The sequence below is a fragment of the Ovis canadensis genome, chromosome 19 (assembly GCF_042477335.2).
Source record: "Ovis canadensis isolate MfBH-ARS-UI-01 breed Bighorn chromosome 19, ARS-UI_OviCan_v2, whole genome shotgun sequence".
In the NCBI taxonomy this organism is placed as follows: Eukaryota; Metazoa; Chordata; class Mammalia; order Artiodactyla; family Bovidae; genus Ovis; species Ovis canadensis.
Genome location: NC_091263.1, coordinates 60,793,455 through 60,808,541, shown reverse-complemented (window position 1 = coordinate 60,808,541; position 15,087 = coordinate 60,793,455). Strand labels below are relative to the sequence as shown.

The 15,087-nt window shown below is 40.8% G+C and overlaps 1 protein-coding gene across 1 annotated transcript in view; it reads left to right on the top strand.

Annotated features, from left to right (window-relative positions):
• CACNA2D3 (calcium voltage-gated channel auxiliary subunit alpha2delta 3) overlaps positions 1-15,087 on the top strand; it is an 871,226-nt gene that overhangs the window by 713,975 nt on the left and 142,164 nt on the right. The window contains exons 26-27 of the mRNA XM_069561584.1: positions 2,064-2,185; positions 6,253-6,333. Of these exons, the coding sequence (XP_069417685.1) occupies positions 2,064-2,185; positions 6,253-6,333 (203 nt within the window). The remainder of the gene's footprint in view (positions 1-2,063; positions 2,186-6,252; positions 6,334-15,087) is intronic.

The following is a 15,087-nucleotide window of genomic DNA, read 5'->3' as shown; positions in this document are numbered from 1 at the left end:
GAGTCCTGGACCCCAACCATGTCATCTTATAAAACCACATCTGTAAGTGGCAGATCCATAGATTTTTGTTTGTTTTGTAGACTGGCTTTTAATTCCCATGTGAAGGCTCTTTCTTTCTCAACCCCTCAGTTTGTCATTTATGAGGCTGACTGTAGTCGTGACTTGATTCTTTCGAAATCCTCTCTACACCTATGCGTGCATGCGTGCTTGCATGCCCAGTTGCTAAGTTGTGTCTCACTCTGCAGTCCCATGGACTGCACCCCACCAGGCTCCTCTGTCCCTGGAATTTCCCATGCAAGAATGTTGGAGTGGATTGCCATTTCCTACTCCGGGGGATCTTCCCAAGCCAGGGATTGAAACCACATCTCCTGAATTGCAGGCAGATTCTTTACCACTGAGCCACCAGGAAAGCCCGTGTATCCTGAGACAAATACTTTAACAGAAGGCAAGTTCCTCAGAAGACTAGAACTGTCAGGATACACATCCTCTTCTCATTTTAGGATCCAGAGAGGCGAAGGAAGACACGGAAGTAGACTTTCTAATCCTCAGAAGGAAAACCTGTTATGTGTTTTGAGATACAAATAGACAAGCAAGAAAGCACTAACAATGACATACCCTAATACCTTGCTAATCTCATATTCAGGTGATTGTGATGGATTTAAAAGATGGCAGGACCACACTCAAGACTGCTGGCTCACCCACAGTCTGGCTCACCTCACTCATTGCATCTGAAAAATGGGTTAATGATCATTGGATATCTGGATGGATGAAATGATAATCCTTCTGTCTTCAAGAAACACCTATTATTGATTCATATAGAGGCACCTTGGCTTGCATTGTCTTAGGATCTTGTATCTACCTACCCCCCTCCAATCAAATGGTATTTGTTGATACCCCCCATTTGGATACACTATTAGCCAGGGCTAGAAAAAGTTTAAAATTTCTCTGTTTTTGTTAAAGAGAGTTCAAAGTATTGGGAATAAGTTTGGATAATATAAAGTCCGCATGCTAGAGCTAACCTGTAATGTCATCAGGCTCCTACACTGAGGTTCTATCTCCTATCCCCACCACCTGATTTTGGAGGTGTATCTATTATAGTTCATGGCCCCTATAACCTGCTATCATCCCCAATATTAGCCATATATTGTTTCAGCTTACATAGTCCTTTCACACATGGTGTTATATAATCCTGATAGTACTGCAGTAAGTGTAATATTATTATTCCCACTTTGTAGATGAATAAATGGGGCTAAGAGACTCAGTGACTAACCCAAGTAACTGGCTCAAGATCATTCAGCTCTGCCTAAAACTTAGACCAGTCTCACCCAACACCACAGCAGCCCCTCATATCCAGGAGTAGGTGTAGTCCTGTTTGCTGGAGAATAGGGAGGGAAGGGCTTCTCCGGTGGCTCAGGTGGTAAAGAATCTGCCTGCAATGCAGGAGACCCGGGTTTGATCCCTGGGTTGGTAAGATCCCCTGGAGAAGGAAATGGCAACCCACTCCAGTGTTCTTGCATGGGAAATCCCATGGACAGATGAGCCTCGCAGGTTACAGTTCATGGGGTTGGAAAGACCTGGACTTGACCAAGCAATTAACACACAGTACAGAGGGAGGGAAGGAAAGAAGCAGCAAAGATCCTCACAGAGATCCAGTTTACCTTCTTTACACTTTTTCTAAGAAGAGTGAGATCTTTTTAAGATGTTGATCCCCTCAAAATATGTATCATGTGTCTGGATTTTAAGGCAAGACAAAGCTTTCTGACCCTTTGGTCTTCTGATAGTATTTCTGGAGACTTTATTTGCTTGCTTCAGATGCTAAGACTATTAGTTCACTAGGTATACTAGGAAAAGTCATTTCACCCACTGGGAGTCTAACTGCAGGGTTATATAAAATATTTCTGAGTAATCTGGGGTGCATGTTGTACAGGTCCTCTCCGTACTGAGAAAAGTCAGCTCGGGGTTCTAAAAGCAACGCTTTTTACCCAGCAGAAGTTGTTGGGATGCACTTGTGCCTGGCCTTCCTTGCTCAGTGGTGCCATGCTCTCATTCTCTTCTATTTCAAGGGACTTCCTGAAAGCAGGAGATAAGGAGAATATCTTTAATGCAGACCATTTCCCTCTCTGGTACCGAAGAGCTGCCGAGCAGATTCCAGGGAGCTTCGTCTACTCGATCCCATTCAGCACAGGTAGGTGCCCTTGGTGGGGGCTGTTTCTGTCCCTTCGGTCCTGCTGGCCTGAGCACTGCATGCAGAGTATGAGGGAGCATCCTGGAGGCTAAAGGGAGCCACAGCCAGCCAGGAGAGCCAGTACTGAATATTGGTCTAGCCCTAAACCAGTGACCAGCTCCCTAAGTCTTGCAACCCCAAGAGCAAGGAAATTTTTACTTGACCATATTCTGCCAGGAAGCAGGACTGTTATTTTGTACCATATAGAATTTGCATACAAACTTCTCAGTATTTTTTTTTTATTTTAATCTAAAATGTGATCATGGTACTACTTAGAGAAAATTCACACAGCCATAACATCTTTTGCCAGAACTTTCAGCAAGTCCCATCACTTTGGAGGCCCACAATTCCTCATCAGAGCTGATTTAAATCAACACACAAGAGTAATGACTAAGATTTTGTGTAGCCTTGTGCTCTCCTAACAGGGAGCTGCAGTGACCCATGAGAGGCATGTAGCCAATGATTCTTCCAGTCTTTAGGTTTTATGATATTATAAAAAAAATATGCTATGGTGTCCTCCCTTCAAAGGAGAACTGAACATTACCTTATTTCATCCAGTTTTAGAAGCAAGAGAAACTGGAAAGGGTTTTCAGTTGTCCCTGGCTTTTTCTTGTCTCATTGTTCAATCACTCAGTCATGTCTGACTCTTTGCAACCCATGGACTGCAACATGCAAGGCTTTCCTGTCCTTCGCCATCTCTTGGAGCTTACTCAAATTCATGTCCATTGAGTTGGTGATGCCATCCTACCATCTCTTGTTTCATGCGTCTGATACTTTTAGTGCTCATTCTGTGTGAGGCTCTGTATTGTGTATTGTAAAAGCTTCAGAGATGAATAAGATATAGTACTAGAAACTTGGATTGCCCTGGACAGTTCAGTATACGCTTATGTTTTATATTAGAGGCTTCTGTATTAATCTGTTACAAGCATTCCCAGGTCACCCCTAATGGGGACTCTAATGCTTTAGTGTCAGAGCTCCTCCCTGAGTTTTGGCACTTGCTTATTTCCATAAATGAAACATCTTTAAAAATAAAGTTTAAAAAAACTTGGGAAGACATGTTGATAAGAGTTGTCTAATAACTAGTTGAATGAACTCATTAGGAAGAGGGTCCCTCATTAATGAAGATATTAAAAAAAAGACCAAGTGTTATTGTAGAAATTCCCTCCCTAGGTGGGATTTTAGAGGAGATTATCAGTTAGATTCCTTTAAGAAGCAAGATTCTTGGAGTCTGTCTCTACTCCTTTGCTGACACGTCTGTGTGTTAACTCACACCTACGCACATGTATGTGTTCTAAAATATAAATTTCCGGGTACTAAGAATTTCTTTATGTTTATCTGTATCACATTTTATTGCTGAAAATATCAACTAAGAAACAGTGGACTTTCTAATTCTGCAAACCTATCAATAATAATGTCTTCTTCTTTCATGCAGTTCCATGATACTTTCTTTTTTGTAGTCTTCTGAAGTAAAAAAATAAAACTTAGCTTTCTAGATCTGAACTGGATCCATTAAGTTATCCAGAAGGGGGTTTTCCCAAACCTGGACAGGGAGGAAGAGTTGTGGGTAAGGAGACCGTCTCCCAGAAGTGTTGCATGTGTGTGTGTGTGCTTGTGTGTAATGGCTCCTCTGTTCAGTTTGCTTTGTTGTTATTCACCATTTTTCCTACAAAGAATTATGTCTGGAAAAGAATTCTGATTAATTAAGGCTGTTGTCTAATTGGTTTTTGGCAAGTGGGGTTTTCACTGAACTTTAAATGAAATCACTTAATAAAAAGGAATTTACCTTATTCATGATAAAGTTATGGATGACATAATATCTTAGGAGATTTTGTGGCCCCTTTAGATTTGGAGAAAATGTTAAAAATCACCACACACAAGTGTTATGGTGGAGTTCTCTCAGTTTTTCTCCTGTGTGTTGAATACCTATACACAGTGGGAAAGAAGCTGGTTTTTATTACGGCTTAAATGCAGGCCAGAAAATTCTTAATTGTTTTGGTCATAAGTGTATATAAATTCAGATCTGCCTTCTCCCTGCTTCTAAATTCAATTGGATTGCATTCAACTCACATTCATTGAACCTTTTATAAGGCAGCCACTAGAGTAACAGTTATTAACTATGGGCATTAAGAATTTGTGTTCAGTGTCTTTTAATGCATGCGTATTAGAACCATCACTAGTAGTTAAAAATCTCTTTATACTAAAATACCATATTGTTACCACATTAATAAGAGTATGGGGTAAGGATTTCATTCCAGCTCTATCCCTATTTAGAATAGTTTTGCTCAGAAGAACTTGGCTTGAAATTAAAATTTTATATCTCAGTAAAGTTTTAACCAATAAATCACAGCTGAAGTTCTCAACTCACTGTAAAATAGTTTGAGTACTTTATCTCAAGCAGCTGTCTATGGCTATGTTTAGAAAGGCAGTGTAAATATGATAACTGACACAGCAAACACCGATATTCAGTTCAGGTCAGCTCAGTCGCTCAGTCGTGTCCGACTCTTTGCGACCCCATGAGTCGCAGCACACCAGGCCTCCCTGTCCATCACCAGCTCCCGGAGTTTAATCAGACTCATGTCCATCGAGTTGGTGATGCCATCCAGCCATCTCGTCCTCTGTCGTCCCCTTCTCCTCTTGCCCCCAATCCCTCCCAGCATCAGGGTCTTTTCCAATGAGTCAACTCTCTGCATGAGGTGGCCAAGTATCGGAGTTTCAGCTTTAGCATCAGTCCTTCCAGTGATCACCCAGGACTCATCTCCTTTAGAATGGACTGGTTGGATCTCCTTGCAGTCCAAGGGACTCTCAAGAGTCTTCTCCAACAACACAGTTCAAAAGCATCAATTCTTCGGCACTCAGCTTTCTTCACAGTCCAACTCTCACATCCATACATGACCACTGAAAAACCATAGCCTTGACTAGATGGACCTTTGTTGGCAAAGTAATATCTCTGCTTTTCAATATGCTATCTAGGTTGGTCATAACTTTTCTTCCAAGGAGTAAACGTCTTCTAATTTCATGGCTGCAGTCACCATCTGCAGTGATTTTGGAGCCCCCCCAAAAGAAAGTCTGACACTGTTTCCACTGTTTCCCCATCTATTTCCCATGAAGTGATGGGACCGGATGCCATGATCTTCATTTTCTGAATGTTGAGCTTTAAGCCAACTTTTTCACTCTCCTCTTTCACTTTCTTCAAGAGGCTTTTTAGTTCCTCTTCACTTTCTGCCATAAGGGTAGTGTCATCTGCATATCTGAGGTTACTGATATTTCTCCCGGCAATCTTGATTCCAGCTTGTGCTTCTTCCAGCCTAGCGTTTTTCATGATGTACTCCGCATATAAGGTAAATAAGCAGGGTGACAATATACAGCCTTGATGTACTCCTTTTCCTATTTGGAATCAGTCTGTTGTTCTATGTCCAGTTCTAACTGTTGCTTCCTGACCTGCATATAGGTTTCTCAAGAGGCAGTCAGGTGGTCTGGTATTCCCATCTCTTTCAGAATTTTCCACAGCTTATTGTGATCCAAACAGTCAAAGGCTTTGGCATAGTCAATAAAGCAGAAATAGATGTTTTTCTGGAACTCTGTTGCTTTTTCAATGATCCAGCAGATGTTGGCAATTTGATCTCTGGTTCTTCTGCCTTTTCTAAATCCAGCTTGAACATCTGGAAATTCACGGTTCACGTATTGCTGAAGCCTGGCTTGGAGAATTTTGAGCATGACTTTGCTAGCGTGTGAGATGAGTGCAATTGTGTGGTAGTTTGAGCATTCTTTGGCATTGCCTTTCTTTGGGACACTGATATTAGTAACCACAAATTTTTAAAAATGTGGTCCCTCTGTGGTGATTAATAATTTTGATGTGAAGTGGCTATATGTTACCCAGTGATGATATCATAACTCAGTGCATTAATTTCTTAAGCTGAGAGGACTGCCTACCCCACACTTCGGGCCTAACAGGGCAGATCCACTCTGAGTTCTGGGAAGTGAGAACTGGTTCAGAATTGGTGACTAATCTTTTTTTTTTTTTCTTATAGGAACAGTCAACAAAAGCAATGTGGTGACAGCAAGTACCTCCATCCAGCTCCTGGATGAAAGGAAATCTCCCGTGGTGGCAGGTAAATGATGTATTTAAATCAATGAATATAAATGAGCAGGATGTCCATTCATCATTCATCAGCTACTTCCATGTATCAGAAAGTTGGCTTTGAAAGTTTAAAAAAAAAAAAACAACAAAAAAACCCAACAAAGTCTATATCCTCTTCAGCTTGGCATCATCTCCTCCAGCCCAAGGTTCTGACAGCTGGTTGAATTTGACGGGAAAGCAGAAGTATTTCCCAGGACTTTTATCCATAGACTCTGAGCCAGTAGGAAATTGTTGGTATGTGCAGAAGATCATTTCTTGACAGTAGGTGCCATGCCAATTTACAGTAAGCTTCAGATCTCCCACTTCTATGTCATTGGGATAACAGGGGCCGTGCAAGGAAATTGTGGGTTTATTTTTGGCAAATACAAACTGAAATGTGCCCTTCTCTGGAGAACCTGAGATTTTCATCACCCTAATCCCCCTGGGGGATTAGAGTTAGATGTATCTGCAGTTGCTGGGTTTGGGACCAGGGGAAAAGCCATTTCATGACTGAGTTTTAAATTGTCAAAGAAACCCTGTATCTGGCTTTTTCCCGTCTCGCTCACTTTTAAGAGTGTCAGTAGATTTTTTTGACTGACTGGAGGCTTTCATTGGTGATATTTTGCCTATAGGGCCAGAAACTGCCATAAACCCTCCTTTGGGAACAGATGCTGAGAAAATGGAGCCTAAGAGTGTGTCTGGCACATTGTTTGTTTCTGATAAAAAATTGTTGGAGCCTTTGGTTAATGAGTGGGTGAGAATGTCTAAGTATCATCCTGATAATTGGCTAGATTTACCAAAGGGAGTCATTTTGGTTTTGGTAAGTTGTACCATAGGATGATTTTGAATATCTACTTCTGTGACTCCACACACTGTGGGATGGAATTGAAATGGATCAGACATGTTTGAAGTGGTTGTTCTTTGGCTTTATTTTCTGACATAGCCTATACATCATAATTGTATTAAATATTAGCAGGACTGAAATATTTGGTGACCATTGCCCTGGCTATTCCTGGGTTATTGGATATGGGAAGGAAGACAGTCATATATATCTGACCGGTAGCTCACCTTCAACTAGGCAGACCTGTAACTAATCAGCCAGGAGATAAAGACTGTGAAAATTCAGGGCTGCTGTCTTCACATTTTGTTCTTAGTATCTCATGTTCCTTGAGGAAAGTAGGAGACAGGATCATTTAACTCGGTAAGATTTATTTTTGTTTGAAGGTCAGCCTTACTCACCTCCAGCCTGACCCAGCCAGCTAGTTCTGGAGGCATGTTATCTCTCTCGAGTTGCGGCCACATGCACCAGCTAACAGCATGGTCTGAACCAAATTGTCTGTTTGAAATTTCTTTCTAAAACCTTTTCCTTGAATTTCTCAGAAAGTCACCATGAAGGATGGTCTGTTTTGGCTCTAAGATCACTGTGCCCATCCCAGCCACATCTGTCCAAGTTTACAAACCATGTTCAAATGTTTCCAAATGACTTACATTTCATAAATGTCTACTTGGCTGAGTGTGGATGAAACATGGACTCAGCCTGGGCACTGTGTATCCAGTCTGGAGAAGACCATGACTTTTCCTAATTGTGTGCTCGTCTTGAGACCAGAGGCAAGTCATGAGGCATGGTTGGCCCACCCTGAGTGGGTAGGAGAGACATCCTCCTGGTTACTGCAGTTCAGTGTGCGTCAACCAGTGCCCATTTTCAGGATGCAGTTACGGAGCAAGACAAAAACCAAGGTTATCCAGGGAACTGTACTTAGTCATTACCTTTTAAATCTGGTGATTATGAATCTTCTTTTTTAAACCATACTGAGTAGACATAAGATAAAACAGAATTGCTCATATTTGATCTTGAAGGCTGACTTGGATGCAGCATCCTGAAGGCAATGACCTCAAAAGAACCTTTATGTCTCCAAAAGCAGAGAGGTCTCCTCAGCGCTTCCCCACATTTCATTGGCTCTGACTCACCCATCATGTCACTGGATGATTAGGTTCGGCAACTTTCTTCTGTGTATTCTCTACAAATTAAGTAGACATTGTTTACTGCTTTAAAATTAAAAAGCCCATTTTAATTGGGGAAGAAACCTTGTTTTGGCAGATGAAGATGAATATGTGAGCAGGCTTGTCCCCCAACCAGTGTGCCTCCAACGGCACATGGGATACAGCCAACTGGCAGTAATTTGGGATTTCAATGAAATCCTTGTGCTGAATTGAAATTTATCTGAAAAGAAAGGTGTGCAACTTTGCAGTTTATTATCAAGGACTACTTTGAAAAGCCTGCAGTGCTCCCAGATCTGATCTGGTGTTCTCATGTTCATTGGCTAAATGTGTCTGTTTGCAATAGAAAGAGTTTCTTGTTTTGGTTTTATGTGTGTGTGTTATTCTCTTCTTTCTCTCTTTTTTTGTTTTCCTTTTCAAACAAAAACATTTAGATACTCATCTGTCAATGACATCTTTGAAGAAAGGGCAGTCAAACTGGGCAGGGTTCCATTTATACGTCAGCCTCGGTGCATAAATGGGCCCCATCCATCTTCTTGGTCTATGACATTGCTTACAGTCCTTTTCTTGAGGAACTTGCCAACTCTGCAGCTGCCACTAGCATGCTAAATTTTCTTAATTGCTTTCCCACTGCACAGGAAGAAGTGGTAGGACTTTCTCTTTGGCCCACCAAGTCTCTCTAGAGTGCTAGAACCTGCTGTGTGTGTCAGGCCCCTAATCCATTTTTCTGTTGTTATTGGAAATGTAAACCTGGGATTGTAAGGTCTACATAGTTTTGTCACTCACTCTATAACTTGCTAAATGTGTGGTCTTGGGTCCCTGAAGTTCTATCTAAAATAGGGTTGGGATTACTATCTCCCTCACCTCACTCTGGGTTGATTTGGGGATAAAATGAGGAAATAAATTTAAAAAACATCAATATCAAGAAGTAAAAATTACCAGGATTTGAGGTGGCCTATTTTTATCTTCAAGTTGGCAATGTACTTCCACATTCATTCATTTATTCAGTAAATATTTCCTGACCTCTTTCTTTTGCCAGCCCTCTAGATAGAAATGAATAATAACCAGACCCTGTGATTGACAGTCTCTCCCCTTAATCCGTATCCTCTGCCCTCCCCACCCCCCCACCACTGGAGACCTTTAAAATAGCAGCTATTTTTAAAACCAAGTCTGCACAGGATAAGTGAATTGAAAAGCTGAACAGTCATTTAGAAACTCCTAGAGATCAAAGACTTCCTACTTTTCATCTTCTGTCCTTCACAGCATAACCCAGTGTAGTCCCTGGAGTATAGTAGACACTCAGTAAGGATTCTATACATTGGATTGAACTTACAGAAAGCCATTTTGCCCTTAGTTGTTATGACTTGAGTTCTGTAAGTTACCTAGATCGTGGTGTTAATTCTACGCTACACTCTCAATGAAGAGACCAGGCCCAATAAACCAAGAGTCATAGACATTGTTTTCCATCATGCTGGGGTAGAGAGGACCAGGAGAAGAAAATAAATACATAGACGTGAGGAACTGAGAAAAATTGGAAGGTATAAGGAGGCAGGGAACTTACTCCCCTCCTTGGAGTGTTTTCTGACTTCCCTATGCTTCTAGACTCTCCCTCTGACAAATATAAAATACTTAATCTCAATTTTTGATAAGCTCATATTTCTGAATTTTGAAAGTAATAGATAATAAATTCTGAATTATTTGCTTAAAAATGTAAACGTTAACATATCAAAATCTAAAATCTCTTCTAAGGTATTCTAATTTCATTTCCTAAATAATTTCTCTCCAGAGGCAAGGGCCATCCCAATTATATTTTTATTCCCAGTGCCGAGGTAAGAATTGATATGGTAAATATGTCAAGAATATTGACTAAATGACTTGAGAAAGGTGAGGTTCATTTTTACCTGTTCTCTATACTACCCATTCCAGTATTCTTGCCTGGAAAATTCCATGGACTGAAGAGCCTGGCAGGCTACAGTTCATGCGATTGCAAAGAGTCGAACACAACTGAGCAGCTAACCCTTATAGGCACACATGCTTGCAAAGTTTACTGACCAAACAGTAGGGACACAGAACTTGACCAAAACTCTGAGAGAGGCACTTAGTAGCTAAAATTCCTATCCATAGTGAAGTGATGCAGACCAATATGGATATCTTAAGGAGTAGAAACACTGTTTAGTGTCCCATTTTGATGGCAACTGTTGTTAGCACAGTAGTTGTCTCTGCGTTAGCAGATGTTTTTTCGAGGTCCAAGCATCTGACCTTCCCTTAGACTGCAAGGAGATCCAACCAGTCCATTCTGAAGGAGATCAACCCTGGGATTTCTTTGGAAGGAATGATGCTAAAGCTGAAACTCCAGTACTTTGGCCACCTCATGTGAAGAGTTGATTCATTGGAAAAGACTCTGATGCTGGGAGGGATTGGGGGCAGGAGGAGAAGGGGACAACCGAGGATGAGATGGCTGGATGGCATCACTGACTTGATGGACATGAGTTTGAGTGAACTCCGGGAGTTGGTGATGGACAGGGAGGCCTGGCGTGCTGCAATTCATGGCGTCGCAAAGAGTCAGACACGACTGAGCGACTGAACTGAACTGAACTCAACTGAAAGCATCTAACCTGATGCTTAGGGTAGCTAATGTGTTCAGCAACAGAAAGAAAGGCATTGGTTACAGGAATGAATATTTTAACAGGTTTACTGAGATATGAATGATTTGCATGCCTAAAATTACCTGTCTTAAGTGTAAAATTTAAGGATTTCTAGTAAATTTGGGGAGACTGATTCACAGTCTATTCCTTTGCAAGAAACACAGAGCATGTTAGATCCATTCATGGGGAAAATTGGAAAATGTAGGTTAAGTGGTCTTATTTGCATAATTCTGGCCTTGTAATGAAGGGAGATGCTTGATGTTAGGACAAAAGATCTCATTTTAACCAGTTGATTAAGAAAGAGGTTGCTGAACATCATTGACCATTAGCTATTGTCAGGTACATGTTATTTAAACTGAGTGTACTATTTAATATACAGCTTTCCTTAAAGTTGGGTAAATAATGGTGCCAAAATGTTATAGGCAGATATTCAGCTTATCAACATTTCTTTGGTAGGATTTCATATATGTGGTATATATGAGTTAACTAGTATTTAGAAATTAGGTATCAAGTCTCCATGGATAAACGTCTAGTTTGTAGGTGAGCAAAGGGAATGTTTTATTATAGCAGAAGTTAATATTTACTGATCACGCTAGTTGTTCTCAACCAGGGACAGTTTTGACCCTCAGGAGACATTTGACAACATCTGGACATATTTTTGATTGCCGTGACTGGTTAGGAGGGGTCCTGCTGACATCCAGCAGGCAGAGATCAAGGATACTCCAGACTATCCGACATCACACGGGACAGCCCACGACAACACAGGATCATCTGGTCCAAAATGTCAACAGAGGTGAGGTGGAGAAATGCTGGGTTACACTGACAGGCAAACTTCAACCCTTGTTGCTTTCAAATTCAGTGTTTTCCCAGGTAGGCTTACTTACAGAAAGCTCTTATTTCATATCTTCATTTTTTTAATTAAATCATTCAATGAATATATATATATCTAGCACCTACCATTTTCCTGTTGCCGGGGATACAACTGAGAACAAGCACCCCGAAGGGCATTGTGGAGTGAGTTGGGGGATGATGTTTGATGGGGTGAGAGGGCACTGTTGGCTCTCCTGCCCTGAGGCTGGGGTGGCAGCTGCCAGTGAAGAATCATTCCGACCAAACTGCTGCCAATGGGGGAGAGCCTGCACTTGTGGGGGAGATACAGACAGCAGACAAGCATTGCAGGAACGGGAGGAAGAAAGGAAGAAGGGCGGGAGGGAGGAGGGGGAGAGGGAATTTCCGGTCGCAGCTGATGCTCTGTGAAAAATGAAGTGTGGTTGGGAGTACCAAAGGCAGGGAAGAATGCTCGTGTCCATACTTATATGTGGCAGAAGCGGTGCTTCTCCAGACTGGGGGAGGATGGGGACTCAGAGAAGGCCTCCCTGAGGAGGTGACCTGATCAGAGATTGGAATGATGAGATACAGCCATTATGCAAAGATCTGTGGGAAGAACGTTCCAGCAGAGGGAACAAACTTCTCCAGGAATCTTGAGTGAGATCCCTCACACATGTTGTGTCTCGATGGTTTCTCTGAGACACAAATGAGTCTCTCAGGTTTGGGTGGTATTTACTAGGATCTAAAAGCATGACTGAATGGCAGATGCTCCAGGGAGAAGTGAGGAACCCAAGGCAAGTTGTGGTCTAAATGTCAGCTATGAGATGGGGCTTTTTATATATTTGGCATTAATTTTTTTAAACTTGACTTACAAATGCACTGCAGGGGCAAAAGGGGCTCTAAGCTGATAGGAATGACAGTAACAAACTTCAGAGAAATGGATTAGTGATGTAGCTACCAACTATGCTTTATTTCAAGTCTGCAAGAGAATCTGAATTAGAGTTGGCCACATAGAACAGCTGCTCTGCATACCACAGTAGACAGTGACAGGCACACTGAAGATCATTGCTCCAGGAGTAAAAATAGCCCAGAGTTTTGAGAAACTGAATCTGTGCTCAGTCTTCAGGACACTCACTCCCATGAGCCACTGTCCTTTTATAAACCTTACCAAAAGCCCCAACACACTCTCCACCCCAAAATCAGCAGCAGAATTTTGGAGTTATGGGTCCTTATACCCAGTTTTTTAGTTCTGTTTTGGCAGGACTCCGCTTTCCAAGGTCATGGTGGGATTTGAACATTAAAGCCAGTGTAAGCCAAGGATTTAGCAGTGAGCACAGGGCCATTTCCCCCTTCTTGCTCTGGGATTGAATTTTCACATTTGTAAAACGAGGTTGATTGGTGCTTTGGTTGGATTTATACCAGCCTAGTTTTTAAATATAGAGGTTTGTTTCATCATCATAGAAAAGGAAAAGAATTAACCAATAATGGGCTGTTTCTTGCACCCGGATTCAGCCTAGCTTTGGGGGGACCCCTCTAGTTCCTTTTGAGAAAAATAATTTATATAAAGAAAGTGCTTGGTGAATACTTATAGCTGAGTGCTCAATAATGGTTAGCTGGTAAATTATCACTGCTCTTGTTAAGAATGATATATGTTACACCGACCGCACTCATTAGCCAGTGCTTTTTGTCATGTGCTGTTCCCTGTGAAAACCTGCATAGGGGATATCATTATAGTAGCTTTAAGTGTTTCATAGTAAAATTTTGAAAGTCATACTCTCTTGTACCTATTCCTCAGAACAGAGACTGAGAAACTGTAATCCATAGAACGAAATTTAGGATGCTACCTTTTGTTTTTTTTAAGAGTTTTATTGAGGTATATTTACTATAAAGTTCACCATTTCAAGTCTACAGTTTATTGGGTTTTGATATTTTTTAGGTTGTACAACTGTTACCACAGTCTAACTTTAGAACAATTTTATATTCTCCCAAAGAAAACCCCATACCCACACACCCTCCTCATTCTTTATATCCCACTCCCTACTCCAGCCCGAGGAAACCCACTAATCTCCTTTCTGTCTCTATGGATTCACTTACTCTGGACATTGCAGATAAATGGAATCATACAACATATGGCCTTTTGTGATTCACGTCTTTCACTGAACTTGATGTTTTCAAGGTTCATGTTGTAGCAAGGATCAATACCTTAGCATTTTAAACTGTCCAATGATACCCCATTGTGTGTATGTATAACATTTATCCATTTATCAGTTAATGGATGCTTCTGGGTTGTTCTTACTTTTCAACTATTATTACTAATGTTGATATGAACATTTATGTACACATTTTTGTTCAGATACATGTTATAGTTTCTCCTGGGTTGAAAGTGGAATAGAATTGTTGGGTCATAAGGTAATTCTAGATTTGATATTTTGAAGGACTGACAAGTTGTTTTCCAAAGCAGCAGCAGCTTTTTACAATCCCACCAGTACTGTATGTGGCTTCCAGTTTTTCCTCTTACTTATGATTGCTTGCTATTTCTGTCTTTTTTAATTTAGCTATCCTAGTGGGAATGAAGTGATTTGCATTTCCCTAATAACTAACTATACCAAGCATCTTCTCATGTACATGCCAGCTCCTTGCATATCTTCACTGGGGAAATGTCTGCTCATATCTTTTGCCTGTATTTAAATTAGGTTATTTATCTTTTTATTGTTGAGAAGTAAGTTCTTTATATATACTGGATGCAAGTACCTTGTCAGATACCTACCACTTATTTTTATAAATAATATTTTATTGAAATACATCCCTGTCTATATTTTCTGTGGACAACTTCTTGCACAAATGGCAGAGCTGAGTAGTTGGGTAGAGACCATATGGACTAAAAAGCCAAAAATATTTACTGTCTGACTCTTTAGAGAAACCGTTTGCCAACTCCTGCTTTAGATAAAAATATGTCACGGTCTGTTTAAAAAAAAATACCAAAAATGCTAATTTGTTCACTCACTTATTTTGCCATATTTTTATCTTATAAAAAATGAAGAAAATATTTAAATCAAAAGTGTGTAAGTAGATGTTGAAGACACAGCTTCCTATATCAAAAGGTATCCATCATTGTGCCTAGTATTTTTGTATATGTGGTTACAGAGATATCCCAATCAAAGGTCCTGGGCTTTCTAAAAATAAATGCTATCACTGTCAGTCAAGACAGTGATTTGCTTAATCTTCACTTTAGTTTGTAAACCTCTGAACAGTGAAATCAATATAATGCTTGGTAG